General features: G+C 45.0%; 3 protein-coding genes across 7 annotated transcripts; 1 reads left to right on the top strand and 2 right to left on the bottom strand.

Moving 5' to 3' along the window:
- Positions 1–298: 298 nt before the first annotated feature.
- On the bottom strand, positions 299–6,697 carry LOC148320509 (transcriptional coactivator YAP1-like). Of its 3 annotated transcripts, XM_088280132.1 has the most exons (9): positions 6,482–6,697; positions 5,935–6,200; positions 4,848–5,065; positions 3,893–4,044; positions 2,974–3,075; positions 2,676–2,755; positions 1,960–2,078; positions 1,777–1,880; positions 299–1,624 (listed from the first exon to the last, which is right to left on the bottom strand). In XM_088280132.1, exons 2-9 carry the CDS (start codon positions 6,145–6,147, stop codon positions 1,455–1,457), a joined length of 1,158 nt encoding a protein of 385 aa, XP_088136258.1. In that variant the 5' UTR covers positions 6,148–6,200; positions 6,482–6,697; the 3' UTR covers positions 299–1,454. The 3 variants fall into 3 exon arrangements, with proteins under 3 accessions (XP_088136258.1, XP_088136256.1, XP_088136257.1); XM_088280130.1 differs by lacking the exon at positions 2,974–3,075 and having other exon boundaries at positions 299–1,639; XM_088280131.1 differs by lacking the exon at positions 2,974–3,075.
- A 4,672-nt stretch (positions 6,698–11,369) lies between these two features.
- On the top strand, positions 11,370–16,516 carry LOC148320508 (short transient receptor potential channel 6-like). 2 transcript variants are annotated; one of them, XM_088280128.1, is made up of 14 exons: positions 11,370–11,488; positions 11,669–11,985; positions 12,322–12,454; positions 12,835–13,135; positions 13,493–13,678; positions 13,747–13,911; positions 13,987–14,221; positions 14,435–14,662; positions 14,750–15,014; positions 15,108–15,159; positions 15,842–16,042; positions 16,109–16,165; positions 16,236–16,311; positions 16,378–16,516. In XM_088280128.1, exons 1-14 carry the CDS (start codon positions 11,373–11,375, stop codon positions 16,503–16,505), a joined length of 2,460 nt encoding a protein of 819 aa, XP_088136254.1. In that variant the 5' UTR covers positions 11,370–11,372; the 3' UTR covers positions 16,506–16,516. The 2 variants fall into 2 exon arrangements, with proteins under 2 accessions (XP_088136254.1, XP_088136253.1); XM_088280127.1 differs by having other exon boundaries at positions 15,108–15,303.
- A 558-nt stretch (positions 16,517–17,074) lies between these two features.
- On the bottom strand, positions 17,075–19,984 carry LOC148320507 (E3 SUMO-protein ligase ZBED1-like). 2 transcript variants are annotated; one of them, XM_088279839.1, is made up of 3 exons: positions 19,438–19,984; positions 19,031–19,239; positions 17,075–18,896 (listed from the first exon to the last, which is right to left on the bottom strand). In XM_088279839.1, the coding sequence occupies exons 1-3, from the start codon at positions 19,911–19,913 to the stop codon at positions 17,890–17,892; spliced, it is 1,692 nt and encodes a 563-aa protein (XP_088135965.1). In that variant the 5' UTR covers positions 19,914–19,984; the 3' UTR covers positions 17,075–17,889. The 2 variants fall into 2 exon arrangements, with proteins under 2 accessions (XP_088135965.1, XP_088135964.1); XM_088279838.1 differs by having other exon boundaries at positions 19,031–19,984.
- Positions 19,985–20,166: the final 182 nt, after the last annotated feature.

Below are 20,166 nucleotides of genomic sequence, written 5' to 3'. Positions count from 1 at the left end.
TCTATACTGCCCCCAGGTGGCGAAGGCACGCACACCAGAAGGAGCGGCACAATGTCCACTGAACTGAAGTAAGAAAAAAGGGGACAAATTCAGTTTAATTTCTTTAATTATTTGTCAATATATTTGAACAAATGTTTCGATTTGACTAGTAATAATCAATAAAATGCCTCAACTCTGGTCAGAGTCAATGTCCCCTCAAGGCTAGCTTGCAATTTAAGTGTGTGGCATCTTAAAAGGAGTACTCTTGCTTTTCTTTGTCTTTACACTTTCACGAGAGTAAATGCTATTTAAACAGTAGTTACATTAAAATTGCATTTTATTTTAAACATACCCACATACAATCAACTTCCATGGTTTGCACTTAGTATACGTTTATTATGCATTTCCAAAAATTAGTGAGAATAAAATAAATGATATAAACCACATGCATAAAAAGGTACAAAACTCTGTAAATAGATAAAGCTCATTATGTTACATATATATTCATATACCAGAGAGGGAGTGTCATGCATCGCCCTAAGATAAATAAGATAGTGTTGCACTGTGCTGATATGAGTGATACATGTCTAATCAGATTATAAAACACACCGCAACTTCTACAATTAGTATGTTGTTTATTATGCGGCCTTAATAAAAAAAACAAGAAAAAAAAACAAGCCTTCATTCGCTTTTTATTGCCAAGATAAGTTTGTACTGTACCTTCAAGAGTTTCAACAGCTTTAAAATGGCCGCCTCCTAAAATACCACACGAGAAGGCGAAACCATAATATTAGGGACAGCTGGCAGTACTCCACTCAGTGCATTTGTTTCCTCGGCTGTTCCTAATATTTTGACCCTGTAGCATGGCTCAATAGGGCGAAGGAAATATTAGGAACGACTCTCAGTAAGAGTAACCCACAACAATCAACATTAAACGGCGAATGTGTGGAATTACTTCACTCTAAGCTTTAACACCATCCCTTCATTTCGAGATTTTTTTTTGGAGCTGTGAACTATTTTTAGGCATTCTGTTCATTTACTTTTTTCAAGCTGGCAGTTATGAATAATATGCATGGCATGGAGTGTTTTGGCTGTGGATGATTTGCAGGTGGTTTGTATTTCTATTGCGCAACGTGGTGGTTATTACGAGTAACAGGTGTGAGGAGCCATTGCAATAAGGATTTTTTACTTTGTGGATTATTTCTCAGTGTATTGTTCATTTCTGTTGCGTAAATTGGCACCCATGAATAACTGCCGAGCAGCGCGATCAGATCAATTACACAGAGAGTCTCCTGACCATGTGGATTCTTTGAAAAGCCCCCAAAAAGGAAAAATTGCAGGATCTTACCACCCAAGGTGAGATTATTTCAAGGGTAGCGCCGGCCGTTTGTCACGTGTCGGCAAATGAAGTCTCTCTCGTGTTAGTGTCAACAATCCACGCAAAGTGTTCTTGAAGAAGACACAAAATGGCGTCTCTATAGCCAGGTGAGCAGGCTGTCCCTGTCCATGTGCGAGCCGGACAGCACCGTCTCCATGTCCATCAGGAGGTCCGAACTCAGACCCTCCGGGATGCAGGGCATCAGGTCCTCGCTCTCGCTCATCGCAGGCATCGAGTCCTGTAAAGTCGACGACTCGCCGGACTCACCTACGACGGAATGTTCTGTATTTTATTAAAAAAAAAAATTATAACGTTTTCTATAAGCAGTTTGCTCCATGTCTGTATCATCAACCTGTCTTAGCACTTTTTCTCTTTGCAAATGTTTGTGCTCCACATTAGCATTTAGTGACAAGCGTTACCGGTGTCCATGTGATCCACCGAGGCGAGCGCCAGGTCGGACGAGCGCGGCAGGCTGCTGACGCTCAGGCCGCTGTCGGTGCTCTCGTTGCGTGAGTGAACGCCGCTGCGTTGGAACAAATAAAACAAACACGTCACACAATAATAATGAAGATGATGACGCAGACGACGACGATGACGCTCACCCGTTCAGCGTGGGTTCGTAGGTGGGAGCTCGGATCCTGACATCCACAGATGGGGCAAGCGTGTTCCTGTCATGATCCATGGCAGCCGACATCTGGTTCCTTCCTCCTCCAGTTGCGTCCTACAACACGCAACAGTGATAGATTCATTCAAATATAATATACACGCTTCATACAAACTAAAATGACACTAATTTTTTTTTATTATAAAGAGGCTGCTGTTAACCACAGCTCTCACCGAGACACTTAAGTCACATGCACCGCCCTTAAAAGCAGAGATGTGTACACAGACGCTAGAATATGCGCCGTATTTTCGATATATTCTGTGCTTTGTTTTCTTGGCGTTGAAATACGCTCTCAATGTGTTTAAAATGTCTCTTGAGTTTAAATTGTGATGGTCAGACAAAAATAACGATTCAATAAAAACGTATTGCACATCAAAGTAAAATTGTACCTGCAAATTCAACCGAACTGCACTTTGTGTTTCTACCACTAGAGGGCGCTCGTGTTCCACTAATGGTACATTTATTACACTTCCACGTAACGAAAGTACCAGTGCAATAATGTCAATAATCCTGTACATCAAAGGAAAGATTTCACCATGCGCTTTGTACTTACTCATGCCCTTATTTTGTATTTATGTTGTAAACGAGTGTCAATAATTGCACCACGATCTGCGTCTTTAATCGCCCCTCTGGCATAAATAAAGTTGTAATAACCTGCGTGTTGAGCTGCATTTGTTGCTTGCATCGCAGTCTTTCTTTCTCCTTGCGCTGCTGCATGACCATGCTCAGCAGGCCTGTAACACAAACACACACACACACACAATAAAAAAATAATAATTTAAGAGTAAAAAGAAGGGGGGGAAAATCATTCATATCCTTGAGGTCAAATTCAACAGTTTTTTTTTTCTTTTTGCGACCCTCCCGATTGCGGTGATGGTAGTGGATAAACAAGCACCTCTCCAGACCCCCCACAACCTCCCTCCCAAATAATACTGGACTGTGGCGGCGATACCAAGACGCGGGTGGAGCCACGCGGTGCTCTTATTTACGTGATCGCTGTAGTACACGCCCCCTTCGGCAGTGACGGCTTGCTCCCAGCCTTCAGGCAGCCCATCTGAACAGCAGCGAGAGTACACATGAGCAGAAGAAGACGCACAAGATGACTCCCCCTCTGCCCCCCCTCCTTTTTAAAATGTCCTCTGAGCACAGGATTGTGGGTAAAGAAACGCCCCGTGAAACGACAAGGTATAAGTCGATTGCAATGATGGTAGTGAGAGACGAGCTTCGTATGGTGCCAATGAACTCGATTAAACTCATTTCACAATAAGCGTCCGTTAGGAAAATGGTGGACAATTCACCACCCAAAAAAAAAAAAAAAAAAAAAAAAAAACCACCACCTTCAGTCGGTTAAAGTTGATCTTTATGAAGTGCAGCCCGTTTACATGCAATTTTCAAAGTGATAAAGACGCTAATAGCTTCGGAATTTTCTTTATAGTTCATTTTTTTTGTTGTAAATTTAGTTTGTTTTATTTAGTTTTCGAAGCACGTCTATTGTTTTTTTAATTAGTTTGAGCTTTTTCAAAAATAGATACTTATGGAATTGTCTTTGATAGGAAATATATCCTTGAAGGAAAGGCCACATATACAGGAACGACAAGTTCATTCAAGTTTGTCAAACGACAACAACCTCATTGCATCAGATGCTCTCAAATTTAGCCGCACCATATTGAATCCAACTGAGTCGAACTAAATCGTTCCACTTCCATGTCCGGGAATTATATCGCACCTCATGGATATGCAGCATCAAATCAGCTCAACACCGCAAATATATGTCTCACACACACACACACACACACTCAGGTATATTTATTTCTGTTTGAGTACGCCGACACGTGGTGACTTCATGAATTGCAATTCATGATAAATAATACCTGCGTCTGGATTGCAGTTGGGCGGCGTGGTGGCCGTGGCCGGGTTGCTGAGGGAGTGGGCGTGGACGGGGGACGGGCTGGGGTGCGGCGGGGCGGCGGACTGCAGCTGTGTCAGGCGGGGGTCATGCCAGGTGGTGGTCTTGTCCAGGTGGCTACAGACACACCCCGCGTGCACGCGCACAGAGCGAGTTACAACAATGACTTGAAGGAACAAGACTGGATTGACCAGTACGACAACTTGTGCGCGTACACGTGTGTCTACGCGTGTGTGCGTGTTGGAGAAACTCACGACAATTTGCCATTTTGTTATTCGGACTAACGACGCTGTGTTACTTTGTCACAGATGATCGTCTTTTTTGGGGACCGTGTTAGGGTTTCCAATTAGGGTTCCACGCGTGGGTTAGGGGATTTAGAAGCAGAGGGTTAGATTTTCAAATGAAGGGTTTTAAAAAAAAAAAAAAGAAGGGATTAGGGATTAAACTAAGGGAAGTGTTTGAAATGAGGGCTTCAAGACTGGATCAAATCAAGATTAAGGTTTCTAACCAAAATTAGGGCTTTCACGCTCAAGAAAGGGTTGAAGGTTTCAAATCAGATTTTCAATATAGGATTAGGATGAAGGTTTCAAGAAAGGGTTGGGGTTTCATGTTAAGATTTCAAAACGAGGCTCGATCAGAGTTTTAAAAGGGGTTGTGCTTCAATTTAAGGTTTTTAAAGCAAGATTGAAGTTCCAAATTAAATCCATTTTCAAAACTGGATTAGGCTTTCAAGACTGGGTGAGTGCGTCGAGACAGAATTAAGGTTCTAAATTATGGTTCCAAAACAGGATTTGCGTTTCAAACCAGGATTGAAGTTTCAAATTGGGGTTTTCAAGACAAGATTAGGGCTTCTAAGACAGTGTTGGGGTTTCAAAAACAGGAATCTGGTTTGGACTGTAAGGTGACACAAATGCTCTTACTTGAGGAAGTATCGTTGTCCAGTGGGCGTCTTGGCCATCTCCCAGCCGTGCGGCAGAGGCATGTCGTCAGGGATGACAGGGGGGGCGGCTGCAGCTGCTGCCACAGCTGCAGCCACGGCCGCCGCGTCGGGCATGTTGACAGGTAGCGAGGCGGGCGAGGAATGAGCGCGCACGTGGTGAGGCGTGAGGGACGCGCACGCGCTGCCGTCCGAACTGGCCTGACAGAGAAAAAAAAATGCAACCATCAGACGCTTATTTAAAAAGAGGGACAGCGTCCGACACCTTTAGGGTTTTCAATTAGGTTTCATCAGGGGGTTTGGATTTTAAATAAAGATTTTAAAATTGGTTAGGGGTTTAAACAAAGGTTGGGATTTTAAATTAAGATTAGAATTTGAGATTTAAATTAAGTTTCAACCATGTTTGGGGTTTCAAGACAGAGAGAAGTTTTCAATTAAGGTATTCAAGGCAGGATTAGGGATTCAAGAGAAGGTCTCAAGCAAGTGTTCGTGTTTCAGGAACAGTAAGGGGTTCAAAATGCAAGTAAGAATTGGGTTTCGGGTTTGGCATGCAAGACAGAATTAAGGTTTTTAGTTAAGGTTTCAAGACTGGGTTAGGGTTTCAAACCTCAGGGTTGTCGATTTAGGATTTAGGAAGGATAAGGATTTCAATTTAGGCGTTCAGATCAGTTTTAGGGTTTCAATTTAGGATTTCAAGACATTGTTGCGGTTTCCCTGCAATATTTTGGTTTTAGCGTAAGGTTTCAAATCTGAGTTATGTTTTAAAACCAGAGAGGGTGGGCGTCAAATTATGATCCGCGTTTCAAAACAGGATTAGCGTTACAAATTCGGCATTCAACACAGGATTAGGTAAATTAAGGTTTCAAACCAGGGTAAAAGTTTCAAGACAAGTTCAGGCTTTCAAATTAGAGATTCAAAACCAGACAGGGGTTTCAAATTAGAGATTCAAAACCAGACAGGGGTTTCAAATTATGCGTTGAGGACAGGGTTCGGGATGAGATCGGGATCACATGAGAGTTTGGGAAAGTGTTGAATCTGGGAAGACAAAAGTTCAAGAGCTCGTTGTCGACCTGTCTGGAGTGCGTCCGGGGGTCCGGCGGCTTGAAGAAGGAGTCTGGCAGCTTCCGCATCCTCATGGGCAGCGAGGCGGGCTGCTGGGCGGCCTTGACCGGGTTCATGACGGCGCTAAACAGGGCCTCCAGCTCGCTCTGGGAGTCGCCGCGGACGTGCACCACTTGTTGGCCGGCCGGGGGCGCGCTGCCGCCGCCGCGGTGCGCGTCCATGTGGGGGCCTTTTTTGTGTGTGGGGGGGTCACACGATTGACAAGCGCAAAAATCTGCAAAACAACACGTTACAATTAAAAATACGCGTGGAGGTCATGGGAGTGGGGGGGGGGGTTGCGCCGAAGTTGCGGGACAATGCGTGACGTGGTAATCGGATTGTTTACACTACTCCCCCACTTTCCTCGTCTCCCCACACCCCAGTTGAAGTTCATCAGAACTTCTTGAGAACCACTTTAGAAACATGCAATCAACACGCGAGGGAGTGCGTGGGTGTGTGTGTGGGGGGGGAAAAAACAAAATGGGAAAAAGTGCACACAACATGCCTCCCACATACCTTCACGCAGAGAGTCCACCTCCCCCACTCTCCTCGTTAAGATCCACGCTCAGGGTTGGAATAAAACAACAACCACAGAATCCCACCACTCCTCAAGGAAGAAATCCACGCAGCGTTAAGCGGAACAAAGTGCGTGGAACAAATCACGACGGCAAGTCCAAACTTTTGTGCGCGCGTGCGCGTGCACATCCACGTTCCTGTGATAGTGCGCATGGGCGGGGTTGCAGCTTTTAAAGCCGCCGCTGCACTAAACTTGTGCAACCATTCGCACCCAAAATCTCCAATTTCGTCATCGAAGCACGTAATACACACAACGAATGTTGTGTTGTGAGGTCGTTTTGGGATATTTATGGCTTTTAAGATACAAGAATCGACCAGAAATAGCTAAGAATGGACAAAAAATCCCCCTTGTGTCATTTTAAATACTTAATTACATTTACATCGGAATAAATTGTATTTAATTCGATATATTAATTGAGGAAAGGTTGCACTAAAAAGAAAACATCCGTCCCGTTTGGATGAAGCAGATAGACGGCGTGCACCCTCTGGTGGAAAACACGCACACTGCACAGTTAAAACAAATGTGTTATGCATATTATAACGCAACACATTTTTTATCCCTTTGCCTATAGATATTAAATATGGAAAATTGTGAATAATTAAATTATTGTAAGAGGATGGAAAGATATTTCTATCTCCCAAAAACAAAAGTTAGTTTAGCCATGCAGCTAGCTAAGACAATTAGCTGACTTAATAAATGTGAACGATCAAAACGAGCTCACATAATCTGTATATACTGGCCTAGACACCTTTAAAATGGCTCATTTTATTTCAAAAACTGAAAAAAATGAAACATAACATGCTAAGTTTAAATAATTTGCTCATCTGTTCCGCAAGCTAGCGAGCCAAAATAAGTTGTATACATGCACTTCTAAAAAAATATTTTTTTTCAATCTGTAGGAAAACAGTTTGAAAAGCATGAATTGTGAGTTTGAAGTTATAGTATTTAAAAGTGACTTTAACACTACTTGGCTTTTTTTTAAAAGAAAATAGATCAAAGCTAGCTCACATAAACGCCACAAATTGGCCTACATAGCCTTTTAAAATGACCCATTCTCTGGGCTAAAAAGAAAAAAAAGTGGATTCCAGTAGGTTAAAACATGTGTCAGTCATCTTGGGTTTGGCTAGAGGAACGATAGGTGTTTGCTACTGCCTCCAGTCCTTTCGGAAAATGCGATGCTAACAGCTGGGGTTCATCCACCACACTTAGCATATAACAGAGTACACATGTGGTTGGGTCCCCCTGTCCCCCCCCATGTTCGCGGGGCCCCCTAAACTGTGTGGCCCCTGTCGACTTGCGCTGCACATTCCACAGCATTCACCATCTTTCATTCAGTTGTTTTCTTTTCCAAGGAGGTGAGCGTCTCCATCTGGACTCCGGAATGTTCTCCTGCTTCCCGTTTTAATGGCCCAGTTAACGGGAGAAATTGGTCTGACCCCGCAGGAGGAGTCTTTTCCGTCACAATGAGGAAATGTGACACGCGGATGTCGCGATGAGTGAGAGAGTGAGGGAGCAATGAAGGGGATGCTTGGTGGTGTGTTCAAATCAAGCCGCCATGTTTCCCTTTCACATCTGGTTTCCATGAGTGGGAATCACGTCTCGCTCCCGGCGAATGTGCACACACGCACAAATTGTCTGTGCATTTTATTCAGAGTCAGTCTTTCTAGGGAATGTCGTCAGCTTTAAAACACTAACTCAAACCCAAAAATCCTAACTGCAGTTTGAGCCGAACCTAAAATTCCAACAACCTAACCCATAACCCACCACAATCGTAACCCAAATTCTTGGACTCACCACAATCCGAAACCCTAACCACAATCGTAAAACAATACAATGCTAACCCTTGTCGGGCTAACGCTCCATCTCTGCTTTTGGGTCAGAGCAGCCACATATTGCAACCAGAATATAATTAACACCCGAACCTTAACCACTTAAACCCAAACCTTAACCATAACCCAAAACCTCTAAAATTTAACACCCCAATCCCACCTGAACCCTAATCCAAACCCAGGACAAAAACACATAACCCCTATCCTGAGCAAGCATAACGCTGCTCATTCACAGTCAAGTTCTTTCCGGGGAATGGCGTCATGGGAATTTAAGGGGGTGAAAGGGGTTGTGGTGCAAGGAGAGACAAGGTAGAAGAAAACTTGACGCAAGGAGGAGGTGACAGGGGAAAAAGTGGAAAGGAGTTGAGAATAATCCAAACATGTGGTCAACGACTGTCCTTCTATTTTTAACACATCTGCTTTCATCCGCTGTACCTTCACAAAGCACGTAATTCTGCCTAGCAACACATGACCATCAACTTGTGTGACATCAACAGGATAAATGAAAATTTCATGTTGTTTGCTTTGTTTGTCTTCAATTTCCTCTCAGGGTTACAGTTGTCTAATTAAATACTTTTCATATTCCTGGCCAGAACACAGGAGACTCTCGACCAATCAGAGGTGCTCAATGAGGACCTGTGTGACACGCCTGTCATTGGTCAGCTAGATAAAGGCGGAGCAAATAGTGTAGATCCGTGCTCCAACCCCTGTGACGTCACTCTCAAGCTTCTGCGAGATGAAAAATCAATCACAAAATTATCCACGGGAACCCGAAGGCACAAACCCTAAAACCAAGATCCCAACCACAATCCTGAACATAAACAACCCTAACCCACTATTACCCTTTTCTTACCCCACTATAACCGTAAACCTAACCCAAGATCGCCTAACCTACCATACTAAGTTTCAAGACAAAAAAGGCATAGGACAGGAAAAGAACGAAAATGACCAGACATGGTATGAAAAACAAGTCAATTGAATTTAAAACAGGATGGTTTTGCCCGCACAAGACTTGTAATAAAAGTAAACAAATACACTTTCGATTGGTCTCAATGTTTCCACAGTACATCAAAAATGTGTGTGCCTGTGCAGAGTGAATCTTCTCCAGCAGGGGGCACTGTTTACCTAGTAGCAACAAACTGATGGTCTCACGTTTCACAACGTGTTCATATTGTGTATTACTGTATTTGTTATTCTTCAAATTTCTAAGTTATATGTCATCTAAGTCATACATTGTTTATAATATGGCATTTATGTTACATTAAATTAAGTTCGGTTGCATGAAGTTAGATTAAATACGATTATATATTAAATCACATGAAATGATGTTACAGCATGTTCTTATACTATATTAAGTCACATTAAGTGATATTACAACTAATTGATTTACATTACTTTAACGCAAACATCATTTCTATTTTGACAACGCAATACCCAATTCCAGTGCATTCGCTCTGGGTGATGGCACCCTAAAGACTTTAAGCACTTGCTGAGTGTTGACAAGTTCCACTCGACTCTCCAGGTGTTCGCCTGCCCGTTAACAATGTATACGCTTGACTTTTACAGTGTTTACATTGACAAGGGACACATGTTCAGCTCACACTTTTAACAAAAACTTGTGTCACTGACGTTTGTCGCCGCTTGCCACCCTTCCCTCCGCACTCATTTCTCCCACACACGCCACTCCTCAAATAAAGCTTGATGCCATAAAAAGTCTAAAGTGTGTAATCTTCACCAATCAGGCCCTTAAAAGGCAACCGGGTGCCACAATCTGCACATCAAGAGGCCCAGAGGCCTTATCAGATGTTCTCGTTTTGATGTCATGAGGTGTTACGTCCTCAACGAGGCGCTCGAGTAAAATAAATTACAGGGAGTGTACCTGCAGAAAGTGGTGTGTGCAAATTTAAATGTGTATATTTGTGTGTGTGTGTCTGTGTGCAAAGTAGGAAGCCGTTTTCCCACAGTAGACAAGGATCTGTGCAGGGTGGGAGGACACAGGAAGCAAAGTCTGCTGGGAATTTGGACCCTGAGGAATCTCATCTGCTGTTCATCAGCCATCAGTCAACCCTGTGTGCACATGCACACACACACACACACACACACACACACACACACACACACGCACACACGCACACCCCCATTCAAACACGCACACACACATGCGCGCGTGCGTGCAGTGGAGCGCAGTTTAAAATAGCTGCACAATGTCTGATCATAAAAAACACATTTCGCCAATCAACACGTTTTCGTCAATGTGACTATTGAAAATAGAAGACATGCAGAATAGAAGAGAATAGAATACAATATAGCAAATGCACAGCAATACTGTTGACAAAGTGAATAATAAACAGAATTAAAAAAAAACTGCAAGAAGTGAACAAAAGCATTACAACAATATATGTCTGAAAAATTACAGTGATAGAAAATAAAACATTAACAAGGTTTATTCATTTAATTTTTTTCAAGTTCGGCGGGCCGGATTAAAACGTTTAACGGGCCGCATGTGGCCCCAGGGCCGTAGTTTACCCACGCCCGCGCGAAACGCTGCGTAAAGACAAATTGCACAATTCCCTGTAAGCGTCGCGCTACGTTAGTGGACTTCATTAGATAAAGGTAAAGCATGCCACATATTTTTATTTGATTATATGAACATATTTTAGGTTTGTCATACATCACCAAATTAGGTTAAATTAGGTTAGATGATGTTTGATTCCGTCACAATAATTTCATTAGATAAAATTAGGTTACATTAAATGACACCATTTTACATAAACGTCGTCAACATTTGTTTGCGTAATCTAATTAACTGTCCTTGTGGCATGTCGGATCATAAGGACGATCCACAAGCAAAAGTATAGCAGGACCCTGAAGGATGCATTCTTTCTCAAGGAGTCCAACAAGGCCGAGAGAGGGGAGGGATGAAGGGATGAAAAAAAAAAAAAGTCCGACTACACTCTCACTCGTGTGGCGATACGCTCAGTCTGTCTGATCTCCGCCCGGGATGAACCACAGGCAGGCGGCGACAACGACCGCTCCGAGCCCCGACAGCCCGCGGGCCAGAAGCCGCGATAACCTGCTGACATACGATGACTTCCCCGAGGACAACCGATGGTTTGGGTGAGTTGACCCCCGTTGGTGCGCTTTTCCCACCCTTTGGCGACAAAAAAAAATAAAAAAAATTCACCAGTATTTTAAGGCTTTTTTTTTTGGAGTGAAATTAAGCATCTTGAAGGTGCCTTGAGTTTACAAATCAAACGTGACCAATCGATATGGCGTGTTTATTTCTGACTGCGGCAGCCAGAGCCAACTGCTGGCTCGTCTCAGCGCCGTCAAGCGCCGGCAGGCCCTGAGGGGCCCGGCCCACATGTTCACCGCACCGTCCGTGGGCCCGTCCGAGGTGGAGCAGCGTTTCCTGGAGGCGGCCGAGTATGGCAACATCCCCGAGGTGCGCCGCATGCTGCTGCACATGCCGCACCTGAACGTCAACACGGTCAACTACATGGGCCAGAATGCCCTGCAGTTGGCTGTGGCCAACGAGCACCTCGAGGTGACGGAGCTGCTGCTGGGGAGGCCGGACTTGGCCCGGGTGGGCGACGCCCTCCTGTTGGCCATCAGTAAGATAACACACTTCTTGGTAGTCCCGAATGGAACCCTCATTCTGAACATCCTCGCCTTAGCCAGCGAAATCGGTACTTTTAAGACTTCGTTTTGCTCCAGGCTACTTCCTGGTTCGTACATGATGTCGTTAGGATTATATGGTTGGAAGGGTACTATTTTCAAAAGGGTTCAATTTTGACTTGACCTGTATTACAAAGCTCATAGCGTGCATTCAAGTATCTTAAACGTGTAAAAACAAGAAAGGCAATTATGGCAATTTTCCAAAAATCTACGTTAAGTTTCCAACCACATGGAGGAGACAAGCAGACCGAGTAATATTCTGAACATTGCAGGTAAGGGTTATATCCGTATCACCGAGGCCCTACTTGCGCACCCTTCGTTTCGAGATGCCCATCGTCTGACAGCCAGCCCCGCTCAAGTGGACTTGCTGGATGACTTCTACGCTTACGACGAGGACGGGACGAGGTAAGACAAATAGGTTGGATCGGCTTTTCCTTGATTATACGGCCAAAGTCAAATGTGGTCAATCAGTATCGCGCAGTCCATTTAACGGGCCGCATGTGGCCCCCGGGCCGTAGTTTGCCCACACCTGGTCTATAATCTAAATTTGGTGTCACTGCTTTCAGTATAACATTTTTTTTTTTGTCCAGTAAGATTTCAGCCACTCTTTGTTGCCAAGTCAGTCGAATCTTACTCAGAGCTTTCAGAATCTGTAGACTTGACCGATGATGTGCAGTATGGGGCCCAGTTGGGGGCTTTCATCGCGATTAGACTTGTTTCCCGGTGCTGGCAAATATTCCGTCCAGTAAGAAACTAATGTCTACACGGACCCTGACAAACTTCAGGTTCTCTCATGACGTGACCCCCGTGATCCTGGCGGCGCACTGCCAGGAATACGAGATCGTCCACACGCTTCTGAGTAAAGGGGCTCGCATCGACCCGCCGCACGACTACTTCTGCGGCTGCAACTCGTGCAACTATCAGCAGCAGTTCGACTCCTTCAGCCACTCGCGCTCGCGCATCAACGCCTACCGCGGGCTGGCCAGTCCCGCTTACCTCTCGCTGTCCAGTGAGGATCCAGTGCTGGCGGCCCTGGAGCTCAGCAACGAGCTGGCCATGCTGGCCAACATCGAGAAGGAGTTTAAGGTATATTTAAAAGGCGGACACAGTTCGCCATTCGAGCATCCTCGCTTTGACGAGTGAGGTTTAAAGTTTAAAATGAGTTTTTTTTCGTTTAGTTGACTATAATACACATGCCATTCAAATCATCTCATCCTCAGGGATATAAACATCTAAAAAAAAACGCTACATTCTGCTGCCAAACTTACTGCCAGCTGTGAGTAAACGGATGACATTCTATGAGGCCGATGGGAGACGTAAACAAAGACGAGGGCCGCGATCTTATCTCAAGCGTCACGGTTGCTTGACGTGTGTGTATAAGGACTTTCTATCATTGTTTAACTTGGTCGTCTATTGATACAGCCCACACGGTTTCTTGCGTAGAACGACTATTGCCGCTTATCCAGCCAGTGCAAAGACTTTGTGGTGGGCCTCCTGGACCTGTGCCGCAGCACTGAGGAGGTGGAGGCCATATTGAACGGCGAAACCAATGTCGAAGACAGCTACGAGCCGCCCGGTCGCCCTTCCCTCGCACGCCTCAAGTTAGCCATCAAATACGAACTGAAAAAGGTACAAATTCCGACTGATTTGCCACCGCGATGCTGGCTGCACTCACGAGGGTTGTTTTTCTTTTTCAGTTTGTCGCTCATCCCAACTGTCAGCAGCAGCTACTAAGTATCTGGTATGAGAACCTACCCGGGCTCAGGCAACAAACTACCGCTATTAAACTACTGGTAGTCCTGGCCGTGGCGATGGGGCTACCCGGGCTGGCTTTGGCATACTGGATTGCGCCATGCAGTAGAGTAGGTCGAACGATTTGATTTTTTTCAAAATTCCATCACTCCAAATTTCTTCCAATGTTTGTCTTTGTGGACCAGGTGGGGCGGGTGATGAGAAGCCCCTTCATGAAGTTTGTGGCCCAAGCCTCATCTTTCACGATCTTTCTGGGCCTGCTGATCCTGAATGCTGCCGACCGTTTTGCAGGGACGGCATTACTGCCCAACATGACCCACCACAATGTGCCGGAAGCCGGCATGGACCCGATGCTGCTCTACCGCATGACCACAACACCCTTCACCTGGATGGAGATCCTCATCATCTCCTGGGTCATGGGTAGGACCATGCACAAATGGAAGACGGGTGGGAAAGTTGGGGGTCCTAATACGGGTTCTCACCATGCTTCCAAAAACATTAACGTTATGGTCATTGAAACTAAAAATTGCGCCCAAGATGGTACTGCCCAAATTCATCTGGGATAGGCTCCAGCTGATCCGCTAACTTAGGATGGATGGCGCTGGACCTTTAACTTTTGTCCTCCTACTTCAGGTATGATCTGGACTGAGGTGAAGGAGATCTGGAGTCTGGGGCCAGGAGAGTATCTGGTGGAACCGTGGAACCTTCTGGACTTCGGGATGCTGGCAATTTTCCTGGCGTCCTTTAGTTGTCGCTTCTCCGCCCTGAGACACGCCAGCTTCGCTCAGACTTACGTCGACGTGCATTACACCAACCTGACCAACGTCACGCTGCCCCCAGAGATACTCTACTTTACGTTGGGTGACAGCGGTCTTACGTGGTTTCTGGCCAGCTAGGTATGCAGACATCCGGTATTCCAACCCGGTATCCCGCCCTGTTTCTTTGCAGCACGTATCCACTGGTTGCCGTCGGACCCCCAACTGGTCTCAGAGGGTCTGTACGCAGTGGCGGTGGTTCTGAGCTTCTCCCGCATCGCGTACATCCTGCCGGCCAACGAGAGCTTCGGGCCTCTGCAGATCTCTCTGGGCAGGACGGTGAAGGACATTTTCAAGTTCATGGTCATCTTCCTGCTGGTATTTCTCGCCTTCATGATCGGCATGTTCAACCTGTATTCCCACTACCTGGGCGTCAAACAGAACGACGCCTTCACCACGTGAGACGTCTACCTTTTTTCTGATATCCGACAACCAGATACAAGAAATGGCATCCAAATGGTTCCGGTTGTTTTGGTTTGTCTCCGCAACAGCCTGGAGGAGAGCTTCAAGACGCTGTTCTGGGCCATATTTGGACTCTCTGAGGTGCGCTCAGTAGTCATCAACAATGGGCACAAGTTCATCGAGAACATCGGCTACGTGCTGTACGGCATTTATAACGTCACTATGGTCATCGTGCTGCTCAACATGCTCATCGCCATGATCAACAGCTCCTTCCAGGAGATCGAGGTTTGACTGAGCAGGCGCCAAGACCGTGGGGCCCGAAACATTTGTTAATATTTATAGTGGGGAGAAATTGTCGAATTTATGAGGACAAAACGCATGATCGTACCATCAGTCAAAGTTGTTATGGCATTGAGGATAAAACACGCAGAAATATGTAAGACAAAACCCAACTGTGTGTGTGTTTGTGTGTGTGTGATAAGAATGTAATGTGAATGTAATAAGAAAGAGGGTGGCTCAACCAGGCTATGGAAAAAGACTGAAGGGGAAAAGGAAATGAACCCCAAGACCACAGGAACAAACGTGCAATGTTAAAAGTTGATATGTGGAAGATTTTGGCGTTAGGCTTCAGTTGAAAGGGGTCCAGTTGGCAATTGTGCTGATCGACTTCGGGGAAGCGTGTGGGTCATTGTTTGGGGTTAGTGATTAGGGATAACGTGGTTGTTGAGGGTTCGAGTTTAGCGATGGTTCAATGGCTAGCGTTTGCAGGTTCGAGTCGTGAACGTGCGCTCACCAAGTTGTCATTTCTCTTTTTGTCCACCAGGACGACGCCGACGTGGAGTGGAAGTTCGCCCGGGCCAAACTGTGGTTTTCCTACTTTGAGGAGGGACGAACCCTGCCGGTGCCTTTCAACCTGGTTCCGAGTCCCAAGTCAATGTTGGGCTTGTCCAATGGCATCAAGTCTCTGGTGCAGCAATATGCGAGAGGACAAAATGAAGACAAACATGAGACACAACTTGACAAGGTGACGACTTCCTGTTGAACAATCCTACTTCCTGGCAAAGTCTCAATTTTTTTATTTGGCTTTTAGATGGGAGAAGGGAAAAAATCCGCATTCAGCGGTTCCACACATCCCTCCAGATACCAGGTACCAGCATCAGAACGGGTTCTATTATTTGGCGACGGTTTTGCAAGGCTCATATTGAACATTCTTGCAGAAAATCATGAAGCGTCTGATCAAACGTTACATCATCAAAGCTCGAGCCGACCGGGACAGCGACGAAATCACAGAAGGTGAGCTCACGTTGCGCAAAACACACAGAAATATTTGACCAAAAAAAAAAATATTATTTTGCTTAGGCGAGTTGAAGGAAATCAAGCAGGACATCTCCAGCCTCCGCTACGAGCTTTTGGAAGAGAAGTCTCAGAACACGGAGACGCTGGATGAGCTCATGAGGAGACTTGGTGACATCACCACAACCTCCTGATTATATTTTATGACGGATTATTTTTCAAAATATTTATGCCGCTTGTAAAGACTTGTGCTGTCAGCAAGCAGTATTTAAATCATATTTTAAGGATTTCAAACGCCTTCAGTGTGTACTTTGTATATAATATTTCATGTAAACACTCTACAGTGAACTCCAGTGATCATTTCAACTCACCCAACATCCTTGAGCAGCATTCAAAACCAGTAAGGTCCGTGCACTGCCACACAAAGCTGAAAAAGAGTTTGAACAAACTGAGTGTCAACAGAAAAAAATGAACCCTTTAGGCGACAAGAGATCGTAAAATCATAAATACAAGGTGAACATTAAACAAAGTCAACGACATCAGAATTGAAGAGAGCCACATAGCCGATAATGCAATACTCACGCGTTTATATTCTTCATCCTCGACAAAGAGCGACTATCACTGCATCTTACTGAGGAGCTGAGACGGCGCCATGTGCTGTATATCCGTGCCTGGATGAAAACGACTCCCAGGAGCAGCACAATGTCCACTGAGTTGAAGCAAAAAAAAAAAAAAAAAAAAACTCACACGCGTGAAGCGCATACACACTGCACAAACTCAATTTATTGAACTCATCTTGACTTTCGGCTCAATCCAACTGTGATACAAATGTAACAGTTGGCTTGAGTGCGGGTGGATCGGTCAAACAACACGATACAACTTTATTTATACAGCGCATTTCAAACGCAAATGGTGGCGCGAAGCATGTCGACCTACAATATAACAATACGCTGTCATATTTTTTTTTTAACCTCTGCCAAGAATGGGTAATTACTGCATCGTACTCAAAGGGGTATGCCTAAGTCCCAACTGACATGGATTTTTTGAGGCCGATTACAATATTTGGCAGAGTGTCCAAAAATGTAATTCAAAGGATGAACCAAAAAATTTGGCAATTTTTTTTCCAATTTTTAAGGAGCTAATATCATCTGATTAAATCATCCGGCTGATTAATTGATCAGGCTTTGGTTTTACCAGCTCCATGTTTATCAGTATGTCGGTATTATACTGCCCCCAGGTGGTGTGACATTTTTTGTCATGTCTGCGTCAATGTTTGAGTTTATAGTACAATATGTACAATAATAAGTACAATATTATTAAATGCTATTTTTTTTGTATTAAAACAGTTTCGGTATTTTTTTTTTAAAAGGCTGGAACACATTAATGACATTTCTATTATTTTCAAAGGAAAATATAAAACAGCTATTGCTTTTGGGAACATTTTTGTACGTTATCATTTTATCACATTAAATATTTTAGGAAAATTAAAAAAAAAATTATATCTTCTTTATTCAATAGTGGAGGCTGAAACGGACACGATCGACCCAGATTTTCCTATCAGAACTGTAAATGAAACATTTACAAATTTTGAGCAAGAAAAACCAGACGGTCCACGTCATCCGGTTTGAGAGCGGCTTTGTGGCACGGGACCATGTTGCCATCGCTGCTGAACGCTCTGTCCGATGGCGCGCTGGTGGCGGCGATGCATAAATACTGCCGCGCTAGCTTGGCAACCCGCGGGAAATTTGTCTGGTGACATCTCCACCAGTCGAAAGGGTCGACATCGCTGTCCACCTCAGTGGTCTGTAAGTAGACTGTCAGCTCTTTTCGGACGCTTTCCTCTTCCGTCATTGCGCCGCCCTGCTGTTTGAAAAAGCTAGCCAAAGTCTTTTTCCGTTTAACCTGGGGAGCAGGATCAGGTTCCGCTTCTGCTTCTGAACACGCGGCCCTTGGAACCGTATCCTGTCGAGTCTTCATGAGTGACACTATTTCTTCGATCGCTCTGGATACAACGCGCTCCACCTTTTCTTCATCTATGTACTTGGTTCGAAACCGCGGATCGAGAAGCGACGCCATGTCAAGCAGGTCGTCCACGACCGGATGGGAATATTTCTCATTCAAGTCGGCTAGGATGTTTCTCTTGACGTCTTTGGTCAGCTGAGTGTCGTTCTCCTCATCGGCAAGAATGGATACGTTGAAGAGCTTCAGCACCGGCTTGAGGAAGGAAACGCTGACGTATTGCTCACCCGACAAGGCGTCTGTGAAGTCCTGGAGTGGGCTCAACGCCTTATTGACGGCCTCTAGGACGTCCAAATCTTGCCAACTCGGGACCAAGTGTCTTGATTTCTTGTCGTCTTTTAGAACGTGACTAATGGCCCTCTCTTGCTCGAGCACTCTTTGGATCATCGTTTGACGCGAGCTCCACCTGGACGGCGCCTCTGCTGTGAGCATGTGGTTTGGAAGACCCAGATAGTTCTGAACAATTGTCAGGTCCCTCCTTTTCTTACTTGAGCACGAGAAGGTGGACACAATTTTTTTGCACACGCCGATGGCCTGCTGTATGCTGTCGGCCCTCAGACCTTTCTCTGTAAAAACAACAAATACAATAATTGTATTAGTTCACTTTTAACAATTAAGCAAGCAACTATCGTAAATTGTTTTTTTTTTAATAATTGCAAGTTGCTGCCCGACATTAATGGCAACAATAACTATTGCCTACCTATGGCAAGATGAAGTCTGTGACCAAAACACTGGAGTCCAGTCCACTCGTTCAGCTCCACAGCTTTCTTGATGTTCTCTCCATGGTCTGTAGTGATGGCGACAAGTTTGTTCTCCGGAAGTCCCCAAGAATCAAGTGCCTCCTGCAGGCCTGCAGCAAGCAATTCTCCAGTGTGCTCATCAGGAAAGTAGCTCGTCTGCAGACAGTGACTTTGCAACAACCAGTCATCACTTATAAAGTGAACTGTCACGCCAACGTAAGGCTCCATATTGCGACTAAACCACATGTCAGTCGTTGCTGCAAAGTGGCGCACAGCCGCCAGTTCTGCTCCCAGTTTAGCTCTGCGCTTCTCGTACAAGTTTGGAATTGCGAGTTGGCTAAAGTACTTCCTGCTTGGGACTTCATACCTGGCATCCAGCGTCCTGATCATCTGCTTGAAGCCTTCTTTTTCGACCGTGTGAAGCGCAACCATGTCTTTTGCTAGGTGGATCGTGATAGCGTTGGTGACGTCTATCCAGCGTTTGCTTTTTCTGTCGTAGGGAGCCCCTCTGGCCAATGCGTCTTGAAGGGATTTTTGGCTGCCCGATGACGTGAAGGGCGCCGTCTTTAACTTCATACATTCCTCATATTCCAACACATGCCTGCGGCTCAGGTGGTGGAGCAAATTGCTCGTATTGCCGCCACTGGCAGCAACTTTAGTAAGGCAAATATTGCATAAAATTGTTTTTTGGTCGTAGTCAGACTTTCTGAAACCAAAATACCTCCAAACAACAGACACGGCTCCTCTTTTAGTCACGAGTTCATCTGTATGTTCATTTTTTTCTCCTGCTCCTGAGATTTCCATTTCACATTGTTCTGTGTTTTTCTTCTCCATCTTGGCCATGCAGGAGCACCAGAGTACTATTGTTTACGTTCACCGCATTTCGCACTCACGGTGCGTCCCATTGAAAAGGGTCCCATGTGAAACTGTGCGCGGTTCACGGTTCCGGTCGGTGTGTAAATGAATGCACCGGTATGGCGGTACTTTTTTTTTTTTTTTTTTTACAATCTATTTCAAAATCCAAGTTGGCGTTACAAAATGTAGACATGGACATTGGAAGCCCATTTCATTAGTGTGCGTGCGTGCGCGCGCGTGC

This window comes from Idiotropiscis lumnitzeri, chromosome 17 (genome assembly GCF_059441095.1).
Source record: "Idiotropiscis lumnitzeri isolate Australia: NSW breed Sydney's pygmy pipehorse chromosome 17, RoL_Ilum_1.0, whole genome shotgun sequence".
Classification (NCBI taxonomy): domain Eukaryota; kingdom Metazoa; phylum Chordata; class Actinopteri; order Syngnathiformes; family Syngnathidae; genus Idiotropiscis; species Idiotropiscis lumnitzeri.
Note: the sequence above shows the minus strand (reverse complement) of the source record. Positions and strands in the feature narration are given on the sequence as shown.